Source organism: Coffea eugenioides, chromosome 2 (genome assembly GCF_003713205.1).
Source record: "Coffea eugenioides isolate CCC68of chromosome 2, Ceug_1.0, whole genome shotgun sequence".
In the NCBI taxonomy this organism is placed as follows: Eukaryota; Viridiplantae; Streptophyta; class Magnoliopsida; order Gentianales; family Rubiaceae; genus Coffea; species Coffea eugenioides.
Window position 1 is genome coordinate 5,185,596 of NC_040036.1, and position 18,539 is coordinate 5,204,134.

At 33.3% G+C, this 18,539-nt stretch overlaps 2 protein-coding genes across 3 annotated transcripts in view; both read right to left on the bottom strand.

Moving 5' to 3' along the window:
• LOC113764149 (quinone oxidoreductase-like) overlaps positions 1 to 7,233 on the bottom strand; it is a 34,075-nt gene extending 26,842 nt beyond the window's left edge. The window contains exons 1-5 of one of the 2 annotated variants that reach the window (XM_027308221.1): positions 6,889 to 7,233; positions 5,983 to 6,124; positions 5,036 to 5,262; positions 4,146 to 4,403; positions 3,158 to 3,744 (exon numbers count right to left, since the gene is read on the bottom strand). In XM_027308221.1, coding sequence (XP_027164022.1) covers positions 3,424 to 3,744; positions 4,146 to 4,403; positions 5,036 to 5,262; positions 5,983 to 6,124; positions 6,889 to 6,930 — 990 coding nt within the window. In that variant the 5' untranslated portion in view covers positions 6,931 to 7,233 and the 3' untranslated portion in view covers positions 3,158 to 3,423. Of the gene's footprint in view, positions 1 to 3,157; positions 3,745 to 4,145; positions 4,404 to 5,035; positions 5,263 to 5,982; positions 6,125 to 6,888 lie in introns of those variants that run through there. The other variant, XM_027308220.1, reaches the window with a different exon arrangement.
• A 5,992-nt stretch (positions 7,234 to 13,225) lies between these two features.
• On the bottom strand, positions 13,226 to 17,180 carry LOC113761034 (quinone oxidoreductase-like). The gene is made up of 5 exons (XM_027303839.1): positions 16,892 to 17,180; positions 15,655 to 15,796; positions 14,653 to 14,879; positions 14,152 to 14,409; positions 13,226 to 13,676 (listed from the first exon to the last, which is right to left on the bottom strand). Exons 1-5 carry the CDS (start codon positions 17,177 to 17,179, stop codon positions 13,356 to 13,358), a joined length of 1,236 nt encoding a protein of 411 aa, XP_027159640.1. The 5' UTR covers position 17,180; the 3' UTR covers positions 13,226 to 13,355.
• Positions 17,181 to 18,539: the final 1,359 nt, after the last annotated feature.

Genomic DNA, 18,539 nt, shown 5'->3' on the forward strand with positions numbered 1-18,539 from the left:
GAAAATTGGTTTTTTTCTTTTTTAATTTCAGCATCAAAATTTAACGAAAAACAAAAACGAAATTGGACGGAGCTTAAATGGGGACGAGTTAAAAAAGCACAAAGGGACAAAGATACGAGAATTAAATTTCAGCGAAAAGACAGCAGAAAAAGTAGGACTGGAACTAGGGTTTCTAAAAAAGCGGAGAGATGTCTGACAAAAAATGAATACTTCTCTCTGGATAGTAATGCAGTTAATACTGCGGTTGAGAGACCAAAAAATATAGAAATCAACCCAGAGAATAGCAGTCTCAGCAAGCTCCAATATCCAACTCTCTCTTCATAGTTGCCCACAAACGGATAAGAAAGGATAACACACGGTCGTAAACTTGCAGAACCAGATACACATATCTAAATTTTGGAGTAGCTAAAATAAATGTTTCATTCGATATAAACTTTGGGAGTCTTTAACTGGAAATCAAAAAATGAGAAAAAAAAGGAAACGAAAATTAAAATGAACGAAGCTGAAAGCAGAAGGAATATAGTAAGACCAGAAAAACTATATACGAAGGAGGAGGAAACAGGTAAGTGTAAGAATAACCACAGCAAAAAAAAAAAAAATTTTAAATGCTCCAAAGAATCAAAAGGCATTTGAAATCAGCTACTGTACTTGCTACGAAACCCTAGTTTGGAAAGACGGACTTGATCATAACTTTTTGGTTTTGCTGAAACCCACGGAGCTAGAGCTAAGTACTCGGAAGTGTTTTTTTCCCTTTCCCCTTCATCAGAAAGAGAAGAAAAATGCTTCAGAAACCAAAACCCACCCTGAGCCGTGGATATACTCAGGAAATGGAAAAAAGTGGTACCTCTTGAGGAAAATAATCAAGCCTGCAGGTTAATCAATCTCGTGAACTGTAGTAGGATATATATATATAAAATGATTGAAGAGAAAAAAGGCCTCCTTGGATCTTCTACATATACTGTAGTTTCTCCAGAAAGTGATGGTGATATTTGAGAGAGAGAGGGACGGAAATGATGCTTATAAGCAAATATATATATATGTATGTATGTATATAAGCATGCAATGCATCGGCACCACCATTTTCATTTGCATTGCCATACGTGCTGTAGGCTGTAGCAATCTCACGTGTCATTGCCGCTGCGATTCCGGGAATATCTCTTTCTGTTTTGGTCCCCGCCACCGTACTTTTGTTCCCAATTTTACCCTTCATCACATTTATCACCACCCAAACATCCCTCCACTCCCACCATCACAGCTGCGCCATGCATGCAATTTCAAAATGGCGTCTTTCCTCTTTTCTTTCTTTCTTTCTCTCCTTTTTTTTTTTTTTCATTTCTTTAGTTGATTAAACAAAATTTGTCCACCTTCTGCATAAAAGTTTGAATCGAAGACGATGCAGTGTGTATTACGGATATATAGCTTAAATTGCATAATCTTAAGGGCTAAAATGTTTCTAATGTCAAATATGCATGAGGAATCAATTCACTCGATTTTGATGTTGAGCACATATGTCCTACAAATACACTTTAACTTTACTAATGTGCACAATTATATATCATAGTAAGAGTTACAATATTTTGGCTGGCTATAGGTTTGGACTTTGGAGCGGGTATTTCATTTCTAGGTTCTAAATTATTTTCTTAGATCATAAAATTGGATAATTGCTGGAACTTCTCTTGGGATTTCTGACAGTTTCACCTAGCATTCTTCTAATTTTGCGGCCCGGGAGAAGAGGCCCCACTCCACACCGAGCACGTTAACAGCGGGACTCGAACCCTGGACAAGTAAGGAAGGTCGCCATACCCTAAGGAGGGGGAGTGAACCGCTCGAGCTATCCCGTAGGGACAGAAAACCAGCCACGTAAAGTGGCAAGTTTGTGGGAGGCAGGGATTGAACCCCCGACCTCCAGCATCACCAAAGAGGGTGATGACCACTGGACCAAATGGCCAGTCATGAAATGGCTTCTTCAAATCAAGGTGATTTTGCAAATCATTAGTACTTTTTTTTTTATTTTACTCAAACAATCATTTTACAAAACCAATCTCCAATGGAAGAAGTAGCATTTTATATACAAAAGTACAGCTTGTACGCTGTTTACTTCGGCTATTGGAAACTTTTAATTTCCGCTTTATGACCACAGCTCCACAGACACAAACACAGACCTGGGCACTAGGCCCAGTGTGAGTTGGATCTTGGGACCCATTATCCAATAGGCAAAGAAGGCTAGACCTACATGACTGGCTCTGGACTACTGACTTTATTGTCCGATCGTCGACCTCACTTCTACTTGTTGATCCTCAAGGATGCTGCTATTCTTGTACTTTAAAAATCTGTGCTTGGCCCTTAAATTTCTTGGCTTCGTGCACTTAAAAGTTCAGAACTTATTACCACTTAATTAATAGAAAATGGCATGCTAATTTTGAATAACTTTTTTATACCCTAAAAATGTATTATTTTTTTTCAAACTAACAAGTTTAAATTATGTCGCATAATATGAATTTAAATTTAAAATTCAAATCATATACATGTAACATAAATCTATAATTGCTAGTATGAAAAAAATCACTATACTATCACTCACTGTCTAAAAAAAGTTAATCTGCTAATCAATATTGCACTGCCATCATTGCTCAAAATTCAAATCATATACATGTATAAAAAAAGTTAATCTGCTAATCAATATTGCACTGCCATCATTGCTCAATTCAAATCATATACATGTAACATAAATCTATAATTGCTAGTATGAAAAAAATCACTATACTATCACTCACTGTATAAAAAAAGTTAATATGCTAATCAATATTGCACTGCCATCATTGCAATCGAAGTGCTTGGCATAGACTTTTTTTGAAGATGATAATTGTATAACTTGTTGTATTCTAAACTATATGGGAGGAGGAGTCTAGAAAGGCTTATATGAGAAATTAGCAGGTGTATAAAATTTACTAGGCTAAAGAAATGCTTTGATACAATCTTTAAAATTTTTTCGCTATAAGCGATATTTAAACTTTCACCTACAGCCAAGGAAGGACTTAAGACCCTTTTGGTGGACACCAACCCAAGCTCAGTGGTTGCTTGGCATAGACTTTTTGCGAGCTTGTGTTTTGAGAGCCTACTTGTTCTTTTATAGGCATAGACATAAAGCAGATCGCTGTTGCCCCAACCCAAAATAAAGGCATTACATCAAAAAGCCCATCTCGCACACAAACCCTCGTCACCGGCACTATTTCTGTAGCATTATTACTGACGACTAAATGTTACAGGCCTAAACACATCGCATCCCAGCCCATAAATTCAAACCATTCATCTCCTCACATAGTCACATGCAGCCTAAAAGTACTCACTAAAAATAATACATTACAGAGAAGCGGAATGAATAGTGAGCTGGACGTATCACTGGAAGATACCATTACCACGCTATCACTGATCAACGGCGTCTGGTATAAGAACAACAGAGCCAGATGTTTTACGGTTCTCGAGATCATAGTGAGCTTCAGCAGCCTGGGATAAAGGATAAGTATGATTTACACGGACCCTAAGTTCACCTGATGCCACTTTCGCAAATACTTCTCCAGCAGTTTCCAGCAGCTCTTCACGAGTCAAATTGTAGTGCCTCAGCAACGGCCTTGCCAAGAATAGAGACTTTGCTGCTAGAGCAGACAAAGGAACTGGATCTGGTATCCCCGACGACTGCCCAAAACTGATCATGTACCCTCGAGCCTTCAAGCATGCTAGTGATCCCTGACCAACAGAAACTTAACAATCAGACACCAGCAACAAAGAAGTTTCAAGTGTGACCTTCGCTTTCATAAACCAATTGATCACATCAATTAAATGATTGTTGAATTAATACGTCACTTCATTAGATTCAGATTACTCAACTATTAAATACATTGCCATTTCCAGACCAGTCTCACAAATAACATTTTGAAGCATTAAGACTTGGTTGGACAAGCCCAAAATTAAGTTGGTTTAATTAGGTTGAGGGTGAGGGTAAAATATAGCGTCAAATATTAGATGGTAGCAAGTGAAATTAATGGCTGATATCTGCAGGGTGCAGTCCTCGTATTGTTTTTTGCTTCATTTTCATTCAGCAATTGTTTCATGTAGTGATCATGATCCGAAAATAGCGAGTGTGTTACCTCAAAGGTGTCCTTCCCAACAGAATCATAGACAACTTCAACTCCTTTGCCTGATGTTATCTCATGTACACGACTGACAAAATCCTCCTCCTTGTAGATTATAACATGGTGGCATCCATCCTCCTTTGCTTGAGCAGCCTTCTGTTGAGTTGAAACAGTTCCAATAACAGTTGCACCAAGAGCATTTGCCCACTGGCACAACAGAGACCCAACTCCACCAGCTGCTGCATGAATAAGAACATTGTGCCCAGGTTCAACCTGTAAAATTCTACAAGCAATTATTCAAATGTAGAATATTTTTCCCATCTTAGAAGGCCAAAGCTGGAGACAAGGAAATGCATTTTGTAGATGTAGACTATCCTAATATGACCCTGAGTTTTAAACCGTCTTAGTTTGAGGTATTTGATAAATTAATCAAATTTTTGTTTTGAAATGAAGACAGAGTTGATAGAGACGCATACAAAGGCAAACACACATGTAAAGAAAAAGCAGCTTTCTCAAGTTACCAGATTCAGACTTTGAAAAGTGTCAGTTGTAGGCCAAGAAGGCAAAAGGAAAAAAGTCAAGTAGTTTCTTCTCCTTCACGCACGGCAAATGTATGTCACCAACAAAATGTTCATATCACTCAATCAGGGTTAAAAGTACTTCAAAGATAATTTGTGCATGAGACTGACACCAAATCATACTCAACGTGAAAGATCTTTGTAGCAGAGATGACACGAGTGGTAGACATGCTTAATCATGTGGTTAGGTTTAATGCTTGAATGAACAATTTCTTATAAACAGTAACAGCAAATATATGGTTTGAATTCCCATGACAAATACTTATGTACATCCAAAGTAGGGAGGAACCATATAGGCTTTTCCAAGTTAAGCTTAGGTCCACCTACTTTGAAACAGCGATGGAGCAAGAATTGCGATGTCATTCCTTTAGCCATGCAAGATGCTACAACTACGGGATCAATAGAAGGAGGAAGCAGTACAGCTTTGTCAACGGGAACTATTTGTTCTTCTGCATATGCACCCATTGTACGACCAGCATGGGCAACAAGGTCTCCAACTTCTCTACCAGCCGTCCCAGGCCCCACAGCTGTCACCACACCAACAGCTTCCACTCCTGTACTTAGAATTTCAGCTTTTTGTCTGGATGGATTCCAACAGTGGGAAGACGAGGATTTGCAAATGCTTGTTGACAAAAATTCAAATATAACAAGAAGCAAGTTTATAACATGTAAAGGATTACGTACACCAATGGCCTAATGGAACTTATGAGGTAGTCCACCCTGACTTATAGAAGGGGCAACTCAACTGTGGCCACTTTACCATAGTTTAATAAGCTGAGTAGTTTGAAGTTCATATTCTGTTGGATGGCAAGAGGTCATTACACAAATGGAATTTGGTTCGCATGCCATTGATGTCAGCTAATATTGATCTGCTGAGCCATAGTGGTTTTTGCTGTTCACCATGCCAGTAAGTGACAGCCAAAAACAAGCAGAACCTTTGTATTACAAACATTATGCATGAAGCATGAATAATTGCTCCTAAGTCTTTTTTTTCTCTCTTTAAGGCTGTTCCTACTATTGCCAAGGTATTTTACTAATGCAAAAACTTCGCATCTTTTCAAATTTATTCCTAAATGACAAGACAAAGCTTTCCTAGAATCGATCAAGAGCAAAAGATGACATTCTTCAAGAATAGCTCAGCTTACAGTTAGGATTGTGGCACAGGATGACGGGATATGTACCCAAATAGGCATCTTATAATTCATTAACCAGCAGTCAGCACAATGGAGCAGCTAAAGAACAGAGTTTATGGTAGGTCAGACAGCCAAACGAACCAGGAATAAAGGGCAGTGAGGGGGCATCATAAATTCCTTTTCTGAAATAAATATCAACGAAGTTAAGTCCAATAGCCTTATTTTTCACTCTGATCTCTCCTTCCTTTGGCTCCCCTACTTCGACATCTTCCCATTTCAGGACCTACAATATAGAGATGAACAATCAGCTCAAATTAGCCATAAAACAGGCTATTGGCTGCTAGAGACGTGATGCAGAACTGTATGCAAAACGAACTTAAGGAATCAGGCAAGTGGAAACCAAATTGTGCCCAAGTGCAAGACTGCACAAGGCAAAATCTCACCTGAAAGGGTACTTCATTCATGCATGTGCAACATACTAAAATTCTATTCCTCTGTTCTTAATTGCTCACCTCAGAGTGAAAGGAGCCTATGGTACCATGGTCACGCTTTAAACTCGTAAAACCAAGAATTGCACCAATGTCATTCTAATTGGGATTCGGATGCTTTTAAAGAGACCGAACCTTAAAAAAAAAAGGGTGCTTAAAAAACGAAAAGCAGGGTTTATATTTTGTTTCGAAACAGCATGTATATATATATATATATATATATATATATATACAGGCATTACTGAGTCGACAGAATCAGAAAGATCGAGTCGAGTAGTCAAAGAAACAATTTTGACTCTCTACGAGATCTTCAGAAAAGTTCATGGATTCTCCGAGTAATGAATGCTTCTGGTAAAAGCCCATAAGAAATAGTATAAAGGAGCTACTAGTATTGCTTAGCGAAAATAACTTTAATCTAATGAACCCAAAACCAAAGGCCTAACAAGTCTCGGAATTTTGCATAGGGTTCCATAATTGTCTCTAACAAATAAATCTTAGTTCCGCAAATTGACAAGCAAGATAACTTCACCATGGATCACAATCAAACGTTCACTGATACCTCTGGGCCGCCAGGTTCGTGAACCCTGATGGCTTTCACCATAGTTATTGCTGCGGTTGAATAACCGCTATCTCCTGCTGCTGCTGCACCTCGGAATAACTGCTATCTCCTGCTGCTGCTGCTCCTCGGACTTTGCCCGGGCCTTGTAGTAGTGGAACGGGGAAGAGGGACTCAAATTAGGGGGCATGCCTTCATTGTTTTGTCCGCTTATGGAATTGGGATTATGCAAAGTTAGATTCCCAACTCTAGCCGAGATCTCATGAAACGTCGGTTGCATCTATGGTGGAAAGCTGACTCATCTGTGCATGGTGGGAAGAGCAAAGGATATTTTGCCAAGACATCATTGTGGGGCCGGTCAGATGCAGCTATTAAATGAATTACTGAATGCCGGGTAGAAGGGGTTGATTATGAGTCCCATTGTATTTCTAGGAGAAATAAAATGCAAGTCCCTCAACAACTTATGGGCACTTGTTTGCACCCAAAAATTGGCATCAACTGGGAGCAGCTCCCCAGGCCAAATTGGTCAAATGCAATAATCATTGGAGATATGTGGAAATGAAGTCATGTATTGTGCACTCCAATCTTAAACTATAAATGCTAACTTGACAAAAGAATTATGACAATTTAAATTTAATTATTAGTTGACGTAGATGAGTAATTATATGCATAAATAATTAAAAGGAATTAATTTTATATAAATTTTATTTTTTACAAAAATACATTTATTATAAATTTATTGAAGAATCTTGGTTTATAAGGTTATAATAATTTGGTAATTATAATACTTAGGGTAGTTATATTGGCAAAACGTGATTAAATAATTCGAGCAAAAATTAAAAGTTTTTCCCTAAGGATAAAATTGAAAGTTTAGAAAATGACATTAAAAAAGTTGCACTAACTGCGATCCCTCTAACTTTTTATATTGCATAGATAGTGGTTTTTTAACTGAAATCAAAATTATAGATGAATAATTAGAAACATAATTAATATAGTATTACAAAAAATCCAGAATCGTGACATAATTGACGTGGTAGATTTTAATTTAAATTTAGAAATTAGATAAGTAATCTTATACGCAACATGGTGACTTTCAAATCGATGTCAAAATTTGTAAATGAGTAATTATAAATATAATTAACATAGTACACCGAGAAACTAGAATTGAGATTATAGATAAAATAATCATAAACATAAATCACATCATACAAAAGTTTCAGAAATTGAACGTTTGAACTATTGAAATAACTAGATAGTTACCAACTTAAATTCTAACTCCGTAAATAGTTGTACTGGACATGACATACTATAAATCACAAAACTGACTAGTAAAATAGTGTCAAAATTTGAGAATTTTAAATATTAACATTGTCTAATGATAAGGATAACCAATTATAGTAAAAATCAAAATTTACTCTTAAAAGTAAGTGCTAAATTAAAAGATTTTGTTATGATATGGATTATTTAATGATAACAAATCCATTGAAACGAGCAAGCAACGATATTTAGATAAATGTCAATTACAATCTCGTGTTCAAATTAATATACATTTCCAAACAAATGCACTTGACGATAAAGTAAAGAAGTGAGATCCAACACATTATTTAAAACACAAACATTGTTTAGAGTAGTTACAGTAGTTATATTGGCAAAATGTGATTAAGTAGTCAAAGTAAAAATTAGTTTTTCTTTAAGGATAAAATAGAAAATTTGAAAAATGACATTAAAAAGTTTATACTAACTGCAATCTCTCTAACTTTATATGTTGAATAGATAGTAGCTTTTTAATTAGAATCAAAATTATAGATGATTTATTAGAAACATAATTAACACAATACTTCAAGAAACCAGAATCATGACATAATTGACCTCGTAGATTTTAATTTAAATTTAGAAATTAGATAAGTAATCTTATATGTAACATGGTGACTTTTAAATTAATATCAAATTTATAGATGAGTAATCATAAACTTAATTAACATAGTACTTCAAGAAACTAGAATTGAGATTGTAGACAAAATAATCATAAATTTTAGAAGAAAATACTCTCATATTTGAATAATACAAAATTTAGAGTGGCAAGTATTAATCTTTTTTTTCTTGGTAATCTTACTAATATTGAAAAATATATATAAAGATTAGAAGGGAGAGAGAGAGAGAGAGGTCAAATTTTTTCAAAAAATAAAAATAAGAAAGAATTAAATATTTTTATTATTTGAAAATCATTTTACTTTTCTGTTTATCACTCAATTCCAATCATAATACCGACAACTTTAAAGTAATACAATAATGTTAGAATCTTCTTTATTTTTTTTCTTTGCAAAATCTAATTTTCTGTTTTATTCTTTCCTATATATTTTTCTTTTCGTAATATTAATAAGTGTGAAAAAATAAATTTGAAAAAAACCCTATTAGTTTTATGTTTGGGGATCTTTTAAAGTGAAAAAAAAATGAAAAATAACCATTCCAACTTATTTATTTTCAATTATATATATAAAAAAAGGTAAATACATTTTAAATTTTTTTTTACTATACTAGTTAAATTAACAATGAGGTAAAATGCCTAAAAAATAGCGTTAGACATTAAAACGATTGTATCACTATAATTTAAAGAAATAAAGTGACAATAATAATGTAGTAATGCTATAGAATAAAAGGGTATTTTTTGTTCAAGATTTATTGACATGTTGAATTGAATTATTTATGGAGGTTAAGTGACTAAAAGATCACGTTCAGGAGTAAACTGACAGCAGTGATATAGTTTAAGGGGGATAAAGTGATAATTACCCTTTTAATTACTTGCATACGCTTATAAATGTCATGTACACGAGTATAATATTAACTTTAAAAAATATTAGAACAAATTGAAAGAGTGAAGAAAATTTAGAAGAAAAAGAAGTAGAAAATGTAAAAAGGTATACCAATATTTTTTTAGTTACAACCAAACATTTCATGGGTTCAACAAAAACCCATTATCATTTAACTAATAATAGTGAGAGTGGATAATAAACTTTTAGTAAATAATTAGTTCTAGTTACTTGGTTCAGCAATAAAGTTGACCATCATAAGAGAAATTGAAAGAATTTTTCACAATCATACGCACAGAAATTAAATATTATTAAAATTAGAAAATGATGGCATCGGATTCATGTTTTGAGAAAAGCAATTTGGCATTTAATGTCTTATTGTCTCTCGGTTCTTTATGTTCTCCTAATTGAGCGTTTACCTAGATGATGATTAATTTATCAACCCAATTTAATGTATAGACATATATGCAATTAGGGGTGTGCATCGAATTCGAATTCGGTAATTCGGAAGTTTGAATTCGGAATTTTTCGAAATTTTGGTACCTGGTAATTCGACCGAATTCGATTTCGAATTCATCAATTCCGAATTCGAATTCGTACCGAATTCAATTCGGAATTCGGTAAATTCCGATTTCACCGAATTCGGAAAAATTTATATATTATTATATAATATAAAATTTATAATAATATATAATATTATATAATACTATATAAATTTTATATTATATTATATTATATTATATAAATTTTATATAATATTATATAGTATAAATTTTATATTACATGTATAAAAAATATATTTATATATTAAAAACGAATTTGAAATCGAAATCGGAATTCGAATTCCGATTTGAAAAACTTCATTACCGAATTCGAACCAAATTCGAAATATATGAATTCGGAAAATCCGAATTCGATTCCGATTTCCGATTTACCGATTTCGAAAATTCCGAATTCAATTCGAATTCGGTCGGTAAATCGGAATTTTTCGATTTTGCACATTAGTCCTTTAGAAAGTCCTTCAAAAAAAAAAAAGCCCTTTAGAAAGTCCCACATTCCTCTGCTACGTAATTCACCTATGATTGCCTTCCGGTTGCCTAAGCCTACGTGGACTCGTAAGCTTTTCACAATAGTCCCAGGCAGAGTTGTTGTGATTGCAGTGGTTCTGCCCATAGTAGGAAGAAATTCCCGCTTGCACACTAGAAGCGACCATGAAACGTCATGGTAAAAGTTCCTGCTCTGCATAATTGGCTTTTGCTTATTTCCCTCATCACTGGCTTATCCAAAAAAGATTACTGTGACATGTTTGATTTTTGCTTTTCAATATAGGAATTGAATCACACGAATCAAAAAAAATGTTCCCCCTATTACCTGTTAAATATCTGTGATCCTATCAAGGGGCTGTTTTGGTGATGAACATTTTCGAGCGAAATTTTGTTTTGAGCATTTGGCGATGAACTCGAAGACATCATAAACAGCCCCCGGGCTAGACCACCTGGTCTTGGGCTTCTTCCGGAACTCCAAGGTCAGGTGGTCGAATCCCACTTAACGCTTGGGTGCGGTTGGGGTGGCGCTGTACTCCAGGCGCAGGGGATTAGTCGGGCCGCCTTCGGGTCCCCTGTGTTGACAAAAAAAAAAAAGAAAAAAAAGAAGACATCATAAACGAGTCTTCCATTTTTCCGCATTACTGTTTAGTAGTTTGACCCCACGAAAGAACTTGAACTCGACATTTTTAGGCGTCAAAACTAAAGATTATCACGTTATACAGAACTCACTAAAAGTTTGGAAAAATCGTTCAAAAACTCCCGCATATTTTTAAAATAATTTTTTTCATTCTTCACTTTAAGAATATTAATTTTACATTCCTAAAAGTCAGTAAAATTTGACAGATCTCACTTGTTTAGGGGCAAAAAAATGAATCAAATCAAATCAAAATTTTTAAGAAAAAATGAATATAATTTGAGTTAAATTCTACTTTTTTAGAAACAAAAATAAATACGAATAAAAAAGATGATATCTAATCTTTTTATCCCTAAAAAATGATCACATATGAATTACGTAATTAATTCAAGATAAAAAAATGATCGAAAACTTACGTTAAAATCAAAATTTTGATGACTTAAATTTGTGAAGATTGTGATATTAAGATGTAGACTCTCAAAATAATATTTAATCTAAACCTGTCAATTGGGCCATATGAGCTGGATTTTCATAAACTCAGACTCAACTCATTTAATTTATAATACTTTCGGGTTTGGGACCATGAATTTGAGTTAATAAATGTAAAGATTATATTCAACTCACAAAAATATTTGGATTTTGAGCCTTATTCGGATTTAGCTCAAACTTATTTGTTACTCCTCAATTTTCTTAATATAATTACTATAATTATTAAGTTTTAAAATTAATTTAACATGAACAGGTGATAGTTCTTAAAAAGTACATAAATAAAAAAATTTTAACAATATTTATATATAATTCGTTCAAAATATATGAAAAAAAGTAATAAATTTTCAAATGTTGCAATTTCTTCATAACCTTGTAATTTAAATCTAAACATGCTTGATGATTTGTGTTTGTAGACAAAAAAAAAAAACAGCTAATATTATGCCAACAGAAAAATTTACTTAACCAATAAGAAAAATTAGAGTTTTTAATTATGCATTACTAATATTAACTCTCAAGGAAACTAGTAGAGGAGTTTTCAGATGTATTTTTGTATTTTGTAATTTGTATATATTTAATATTTAGTAATAATATATTTTAATAGATAATTATATATAATATCAAAATATAAATATTATATATAGGTAATTAAAGGGCCATACCTATATCAGATTTGAGACTAATGAGATCTAAACTTAGTTCAAATTTATTTCGGACCAATTTTTTAGACCCAAACTCAAACCGATTTATTGAAAGGTCGGGTTTATCGAACTTTTTCTCGGACCGAACAAGCCAAACTTGGCCTAGCCCGACGCCATTGACAGTTCTAATTTAATCAAACAATTCTCATATGAATTCACAAAGCTTTTAATTTTATGATAACAAAAAGATGGACAGACGTCTCCCGCAAGAAAAGAACAAAATAGACCCCGAAGCCAGAAACAAAAGAGAGGTTGGAACAGAGGACGGGCATTTTCTGATTAACAATCTAATTGTTTTCTCTCTATTACACCAACGGACCAAATATATGGTCTTTATACAAATGACCAAGTAACAAAATCTCATGTGGACTAGATTATCAAATCACACTAATAATTGAACATCATATGATTTTAAAATTAATTTTAAAAGCGATGAACGGAAAAATTCATCTAACAAAATGTAGGAGGCTTCTAAAAGTTTTTCACTATCAAGCGCCTTCACCGGCAAGGGAAAAACAATCCGAAGAGACGTCCAGAGTTGCCAACTTTAAACACCTCCAAATTGCACGCTTCCACGAAATATTTTATCCCTTCGTGGAAAGTGTGGCACCTGCTCACTTAGGGCATAAAATTAGAGAGCCATTTTGACAAATTCAATTTCAGTTGAGCATGTCAACCCAAACATTAATAGGTCTAATCCATTTTATTGCTGCATAGATGTTTCTCAATACAAATGCGGTAGAGTCCTTGAATCAACAACTGAGTTTTACACATCAATGAAAACATTACCATGTTCTCACAGATTAACGGCGTCTGGTATGAGAACAACAGAGCCAGACGTTTTTCGACTCTCAAGATCAGAATGCGCCTGAGCAGCCTGGGATAAGGGATAAGTATGATTTACTCGAACCCGCAGCACACCTGATGCTACATTAGCAAATACTTCTCCTGCAGTTTCCAATAGTTCGTCCCGAGTTGAAGTGTATTGCATCATTGAAGGCCTAGTCAAGAATAGAGACTTTGCTGCAAGAGCAGACAAAGGTACTGGGTCTGGCATACCAGACGACTGCCCAAAATTAACCATGTACCCACGGGGTTTCAAGCATGCTAGCGACCCCTGATGCAGAAAATATTGCAATCAAAAGACAGCACCAAATAAATTTCAAGTTAGACCTTGGATTACAAAAACCAGCAGATCAAAACAACAGTACACAGTCAGGAACATTGATAATGAATTGAAGTGTAATTTCATTAGTTTCAGATTACTCAACATAGAAAAAGATGTTCTCAAGTATGGTTAATATTTGTGAACCAGCCTCAGAAATAGAGCTCAGAAATATCAGATCTTCATTGAACAGCCTGGTATGAGTCAGTTTCTTCGTTGGGGATTGGAGACTTGAGGGGAGGGGGGACAGATGTAGGGAAATATAGGTGTCTTGGTCATCTCCTGATTGATACTTGCTCAATACCATACTTTAGATAGCACTAACTTAACAGATCGGGTCTACATAGCAAAGTTATAATTTTGCTTCGTTGTACTTTAGGTACTTTTAGAACATTGCCTAGATTTGCTCATCATTGGATACAATTACCTCAAAGGTGTCTTTGCCAACAGAATCATAGACTACTTCAACTCCTTTGCCTGATGTTATCTCATTAACACGAGTAACAAAATCCTCATCCTTGTAGATTATGACATGTTGACATCCATCATCCTTTGCTTGAGCTGCCTTCTCTTTGGTTGAAACAGCTCCAATGACAGTTGCACCAAGGGCATTTGCCCACTGGCACAACAGTGACCCAACACCCCCTGCAGCTGCATGAACAAGAACCGTGTGTCCAGGCTCAACCTGCAATTAATACTCTACATGTCAGCAATTATTCAAGGAAAAAAACAGCCATTTCTTGAATGATATCCCTTGATGTAGACAAGGATAATTATTTGGCAGCTTTTCATGCTTGAATGCTGTAATAAAAGACAAAAAAAAAATTGTAGAATGTCCATGAAGTGATATCAATACTCTCATGTACATGCAAAGCAGGAAGGAATACCCTGCATATAGGATAATCCGTGCAAGTTCAGGGCAACATACTTTGAAACAGCGACGGACTAAGACTTGAGTTGTCATTCCTTTAAGCATGATAGAAGCCGCAATAATAGGGTCAATTGAAGTAGGAACTGGTACTACTTTGTCCGCAGGAAGTATTTGTTCTTCTGCATATGCACCCATTGGATTACCAGCATAGGCAACTAGGTCTCCAACTTCTCTGCCAGTTAGCCCAGGCCCCACAGCTATAACCACACCAGCAGCTTCCATTCCTGTACTTTGGTGTCACACTTAAGTCTCCATATATTCTGACAAAAAATATTGACAGGAAAGAAGCTAGCAAATTTATAATATGTAAAGGATATTTTATACCACCGTAAAATTCTGCTTTGATGTTTTATAATACTAGGTGATGCAACAAAACAAGAACAGATGGCATCTAACCATGCTGACAAGTAAAAGCAAATAACAAGCATGAGCCCCTAGTATTAAAAAGATTATGGATAATGGCTAAGTGCTCTTATGTCTTGTTTTCTTCGAAATTATTTTGACTTTTCTCAAGGTATTTTATTAAGAAGTAAAGAAAAAGGCAGAAAATGCTGGTATAAAAGTTTTTTCGTAATATCTAGGAAGAAAATTTTGGCTAACTAAATAACAAAAACAGACCTTTTTGTTATGCTATTCAGAATTGAGTAACAAACAATCCCTTCCAAAATCCTAAGAGACTTGAAAACTAAATTGTCATATAGAATTTCATAAATTGATATTGACCTGGACGACACCCTGGTCAAAATTTTTAACTTTTAAAGGTTTGCATCTTCTCAAAATCCTTCCTAGGTATCCAAAGACAAAGTTATCATCAAATCCAACAAATAAGAGACTAAAAATGACATTTCCTAAATACATTAGGTAGAGAAAGAATTGTAACATGGGATATCAGCCCAAATAGGCCATGGCTATATCTTAGTATTTGACTAAGAAGCAATATAGGACAATGGAGTTACTAGAAATACAGAAGTAGCAGTGACTTGGAGAATCCAAACAAACCTGGAGTAAAAGGCAGTGAGGCTGCCTTGTAAACTCCTTTCCTGAAGTATATGTCAATGAAGTTTAGTCCAACAGCCTTGTTTTTCACTTTGATCTCCCCTTCCTTCGGCTCCCCAACTTCCACATCTTCCCATTTCAGAACCTATAATATAAAAAAAAAATATATATATATATATATCAGGGATGAAACTCATTCATTTTAACTCAAACTAGAAATAAATCAGGCCATCTGGGCTATGGCACAGATGATGCAGAAGTATATCCAAGTGCTATTCAAGCAATCAGTTGAAGTGGAATCACAATTCAAGTGCAACACGGCATACAGAAAATTTGTTAGGTTTATCTCACATTGGCTATGGAAGGGGCGGGGTGCTTGGTAATAAGTGTGAGGGAAAAGCCGCATCCCTTGAGCTAGCTTTTGGGGTAGGAGAGGCCAATAGCACCTAACAAATTAACAATGGAATGGTACTTCATTAAAGCTAAGTAAACAAGTCCAATACATTCATACAGAATACTTCACAAAATTTATGCTGGCTGCGTAATGAAATGCCCTATGATACAGTGCTTAGAAACCTGATAAAATCCATAAATCAACCACAGTCAACGCTGATTTGAGTCCCAGGAATTGTTCTGTCCAAAATGACTGGTTAAAAGAGAAATGAAAGAACCTTCATCCGTTTTGGAACATTAAATAATAGGCGCAAACAAATTAAGACAATCTGTAGATCAAGTCACACAATCAAAGAAACAATTTCGAACATCTTTATTTAATCAACAAGAAAAAGGGAAAAAAAAACCCTTATGTTTTAGATCAAGTCATCAAAGAAACAATATCTTTATTTAATCAACAAGAAAAAGGGAAAAAAAAACCCTTATGTTTTACAGCATTATGATCATCAAATCAACTTCTGAAAAATGAATAAGAAAATAAACCTATATAGTAGGAGCGACATATGCATATGCAAAAAGAAAAAGAAGGATTTTCAATCTAATGAAACGAATTCATTACAGGCGGCCCTTAAAGACTCAGGTATCTGCAGAGAGTTTTTAAGATAGCTAAAAACATTCCGGATCCGGAAGACACATATTTCAGTTGAAAAGCAGCACTTTTTATTTTACTTGAGTAGAACGGATTCTACGAGATGCTACCGGAGAATCATATATTTAAAGGGGGATAGAAGATGGGTTTTTGTGTCCGCGTTGGTTTGTTTACTTTGATTATATAATTGTCAGATACCTCTGGGCCGCCAGGTTCGTGAACCCTGATAGCCTTGACCATTGTTGAACTTGCTGATTCCGAGAAAGCTTTTATTCCGCTGCCGCCTTTGATACTACTACTACTGTTACTGTTATGAAAGCTAATACTAGTAGTAGTGTAACTGCTACTGCTCAGACTCGACCAGGCTTGCAGCTGTGGAACTGTAAAGAGGGGTAAACGTGGCAATGAAGGATTTCTTCGAAGAAGAAGAAGAAGGTCGTGACGAGGAGGGTGACGAAGGATTGCCAACTTACTAGTTAGTCCCATGGGCTGTGGAAGACAAATGCTAATGCCCCAACTAATCACTCAGAGGCTCCGTTTGGATTAGCTATTTTTGGGGTTGTTTTTCAAAAACAGCACTGTAGCATTTCGTTTTTGAAATACAAGTCCGTTTGGATTAGTTGTTTTTGGGGTTGTTTTTCAAAAACTATATGAAAAACTTTTACTGTAGATATTTTTTGGATTATTTTTAAAGGTATTTTTAAAACATATTTTTGGGTATTTTTATAATTTATAATTTTTATATACATTTATGCATTTATAATACATTTATAAATATTTATAAATAAATATATTTATATATTCGCTAAAAAATATATAAATGTATTATAAATGTATTATATTATATATAATACATAATATAAATATATTTATAAATGTAAAAGTGTATATTATTATAAATGTATAAATTACAAATGAATATTATATAAATGTATAAATTATAATTTTATTAATATATATTAATATTATGTATAAATGTATTAATATAATTAATATAAATGTACAAATGTATTAATATTATGTATAAATGTAAAATTAATATTATGTATATTAATATAAATGTATTATATTTTGTATAATACATAATATAAATGTATATTATAAATATACATTAATATATATATTATGTATAAATGTACATTTATATAAATGTAAAATATATATTATATTATATATAATTTATATAATATATAATATTCATATAAATATATTATAAATATGTAAAAATATTTTTTAAGTAAAATAAAATATTTATAATATGTAAAAATAAATATATAAATATTTAATATATATAATATACATTAATATTAATTATAAATATTATAATATTATAAATATGGTGTTTATATAATATTTCAATTTGTAATATTTATTGTATATTTCATTATATAAATATTCATTTAATATATAAATATATAATATATAATTTTCAATTTGTATAATATACATAATATTGTATATATATAATATAATATATTATACATAATATACATTATTACATTATTACATATTATGTATATTATATATTATACCTAACATTATTAGACATTATTATACACAATAATGTACATAATATATTATGTATAAATATTTACACATTTATGTAAACAATATTACATATTATGTATATTATAATATATTATGTATAATATTAATGTATATAAATATTTATATAATATATAATATATATAATTTTCAATTTGTATATTTCAATTTATATTAATATAATATATATAATATACATAATTGAAATATACATATGTAGTTGTTTTTGATATAATGTTTGGATATGGTGTTTTTGGAGTTGTTTTAGAAATACACATTTACTGTAGCATTTGGGATGTGA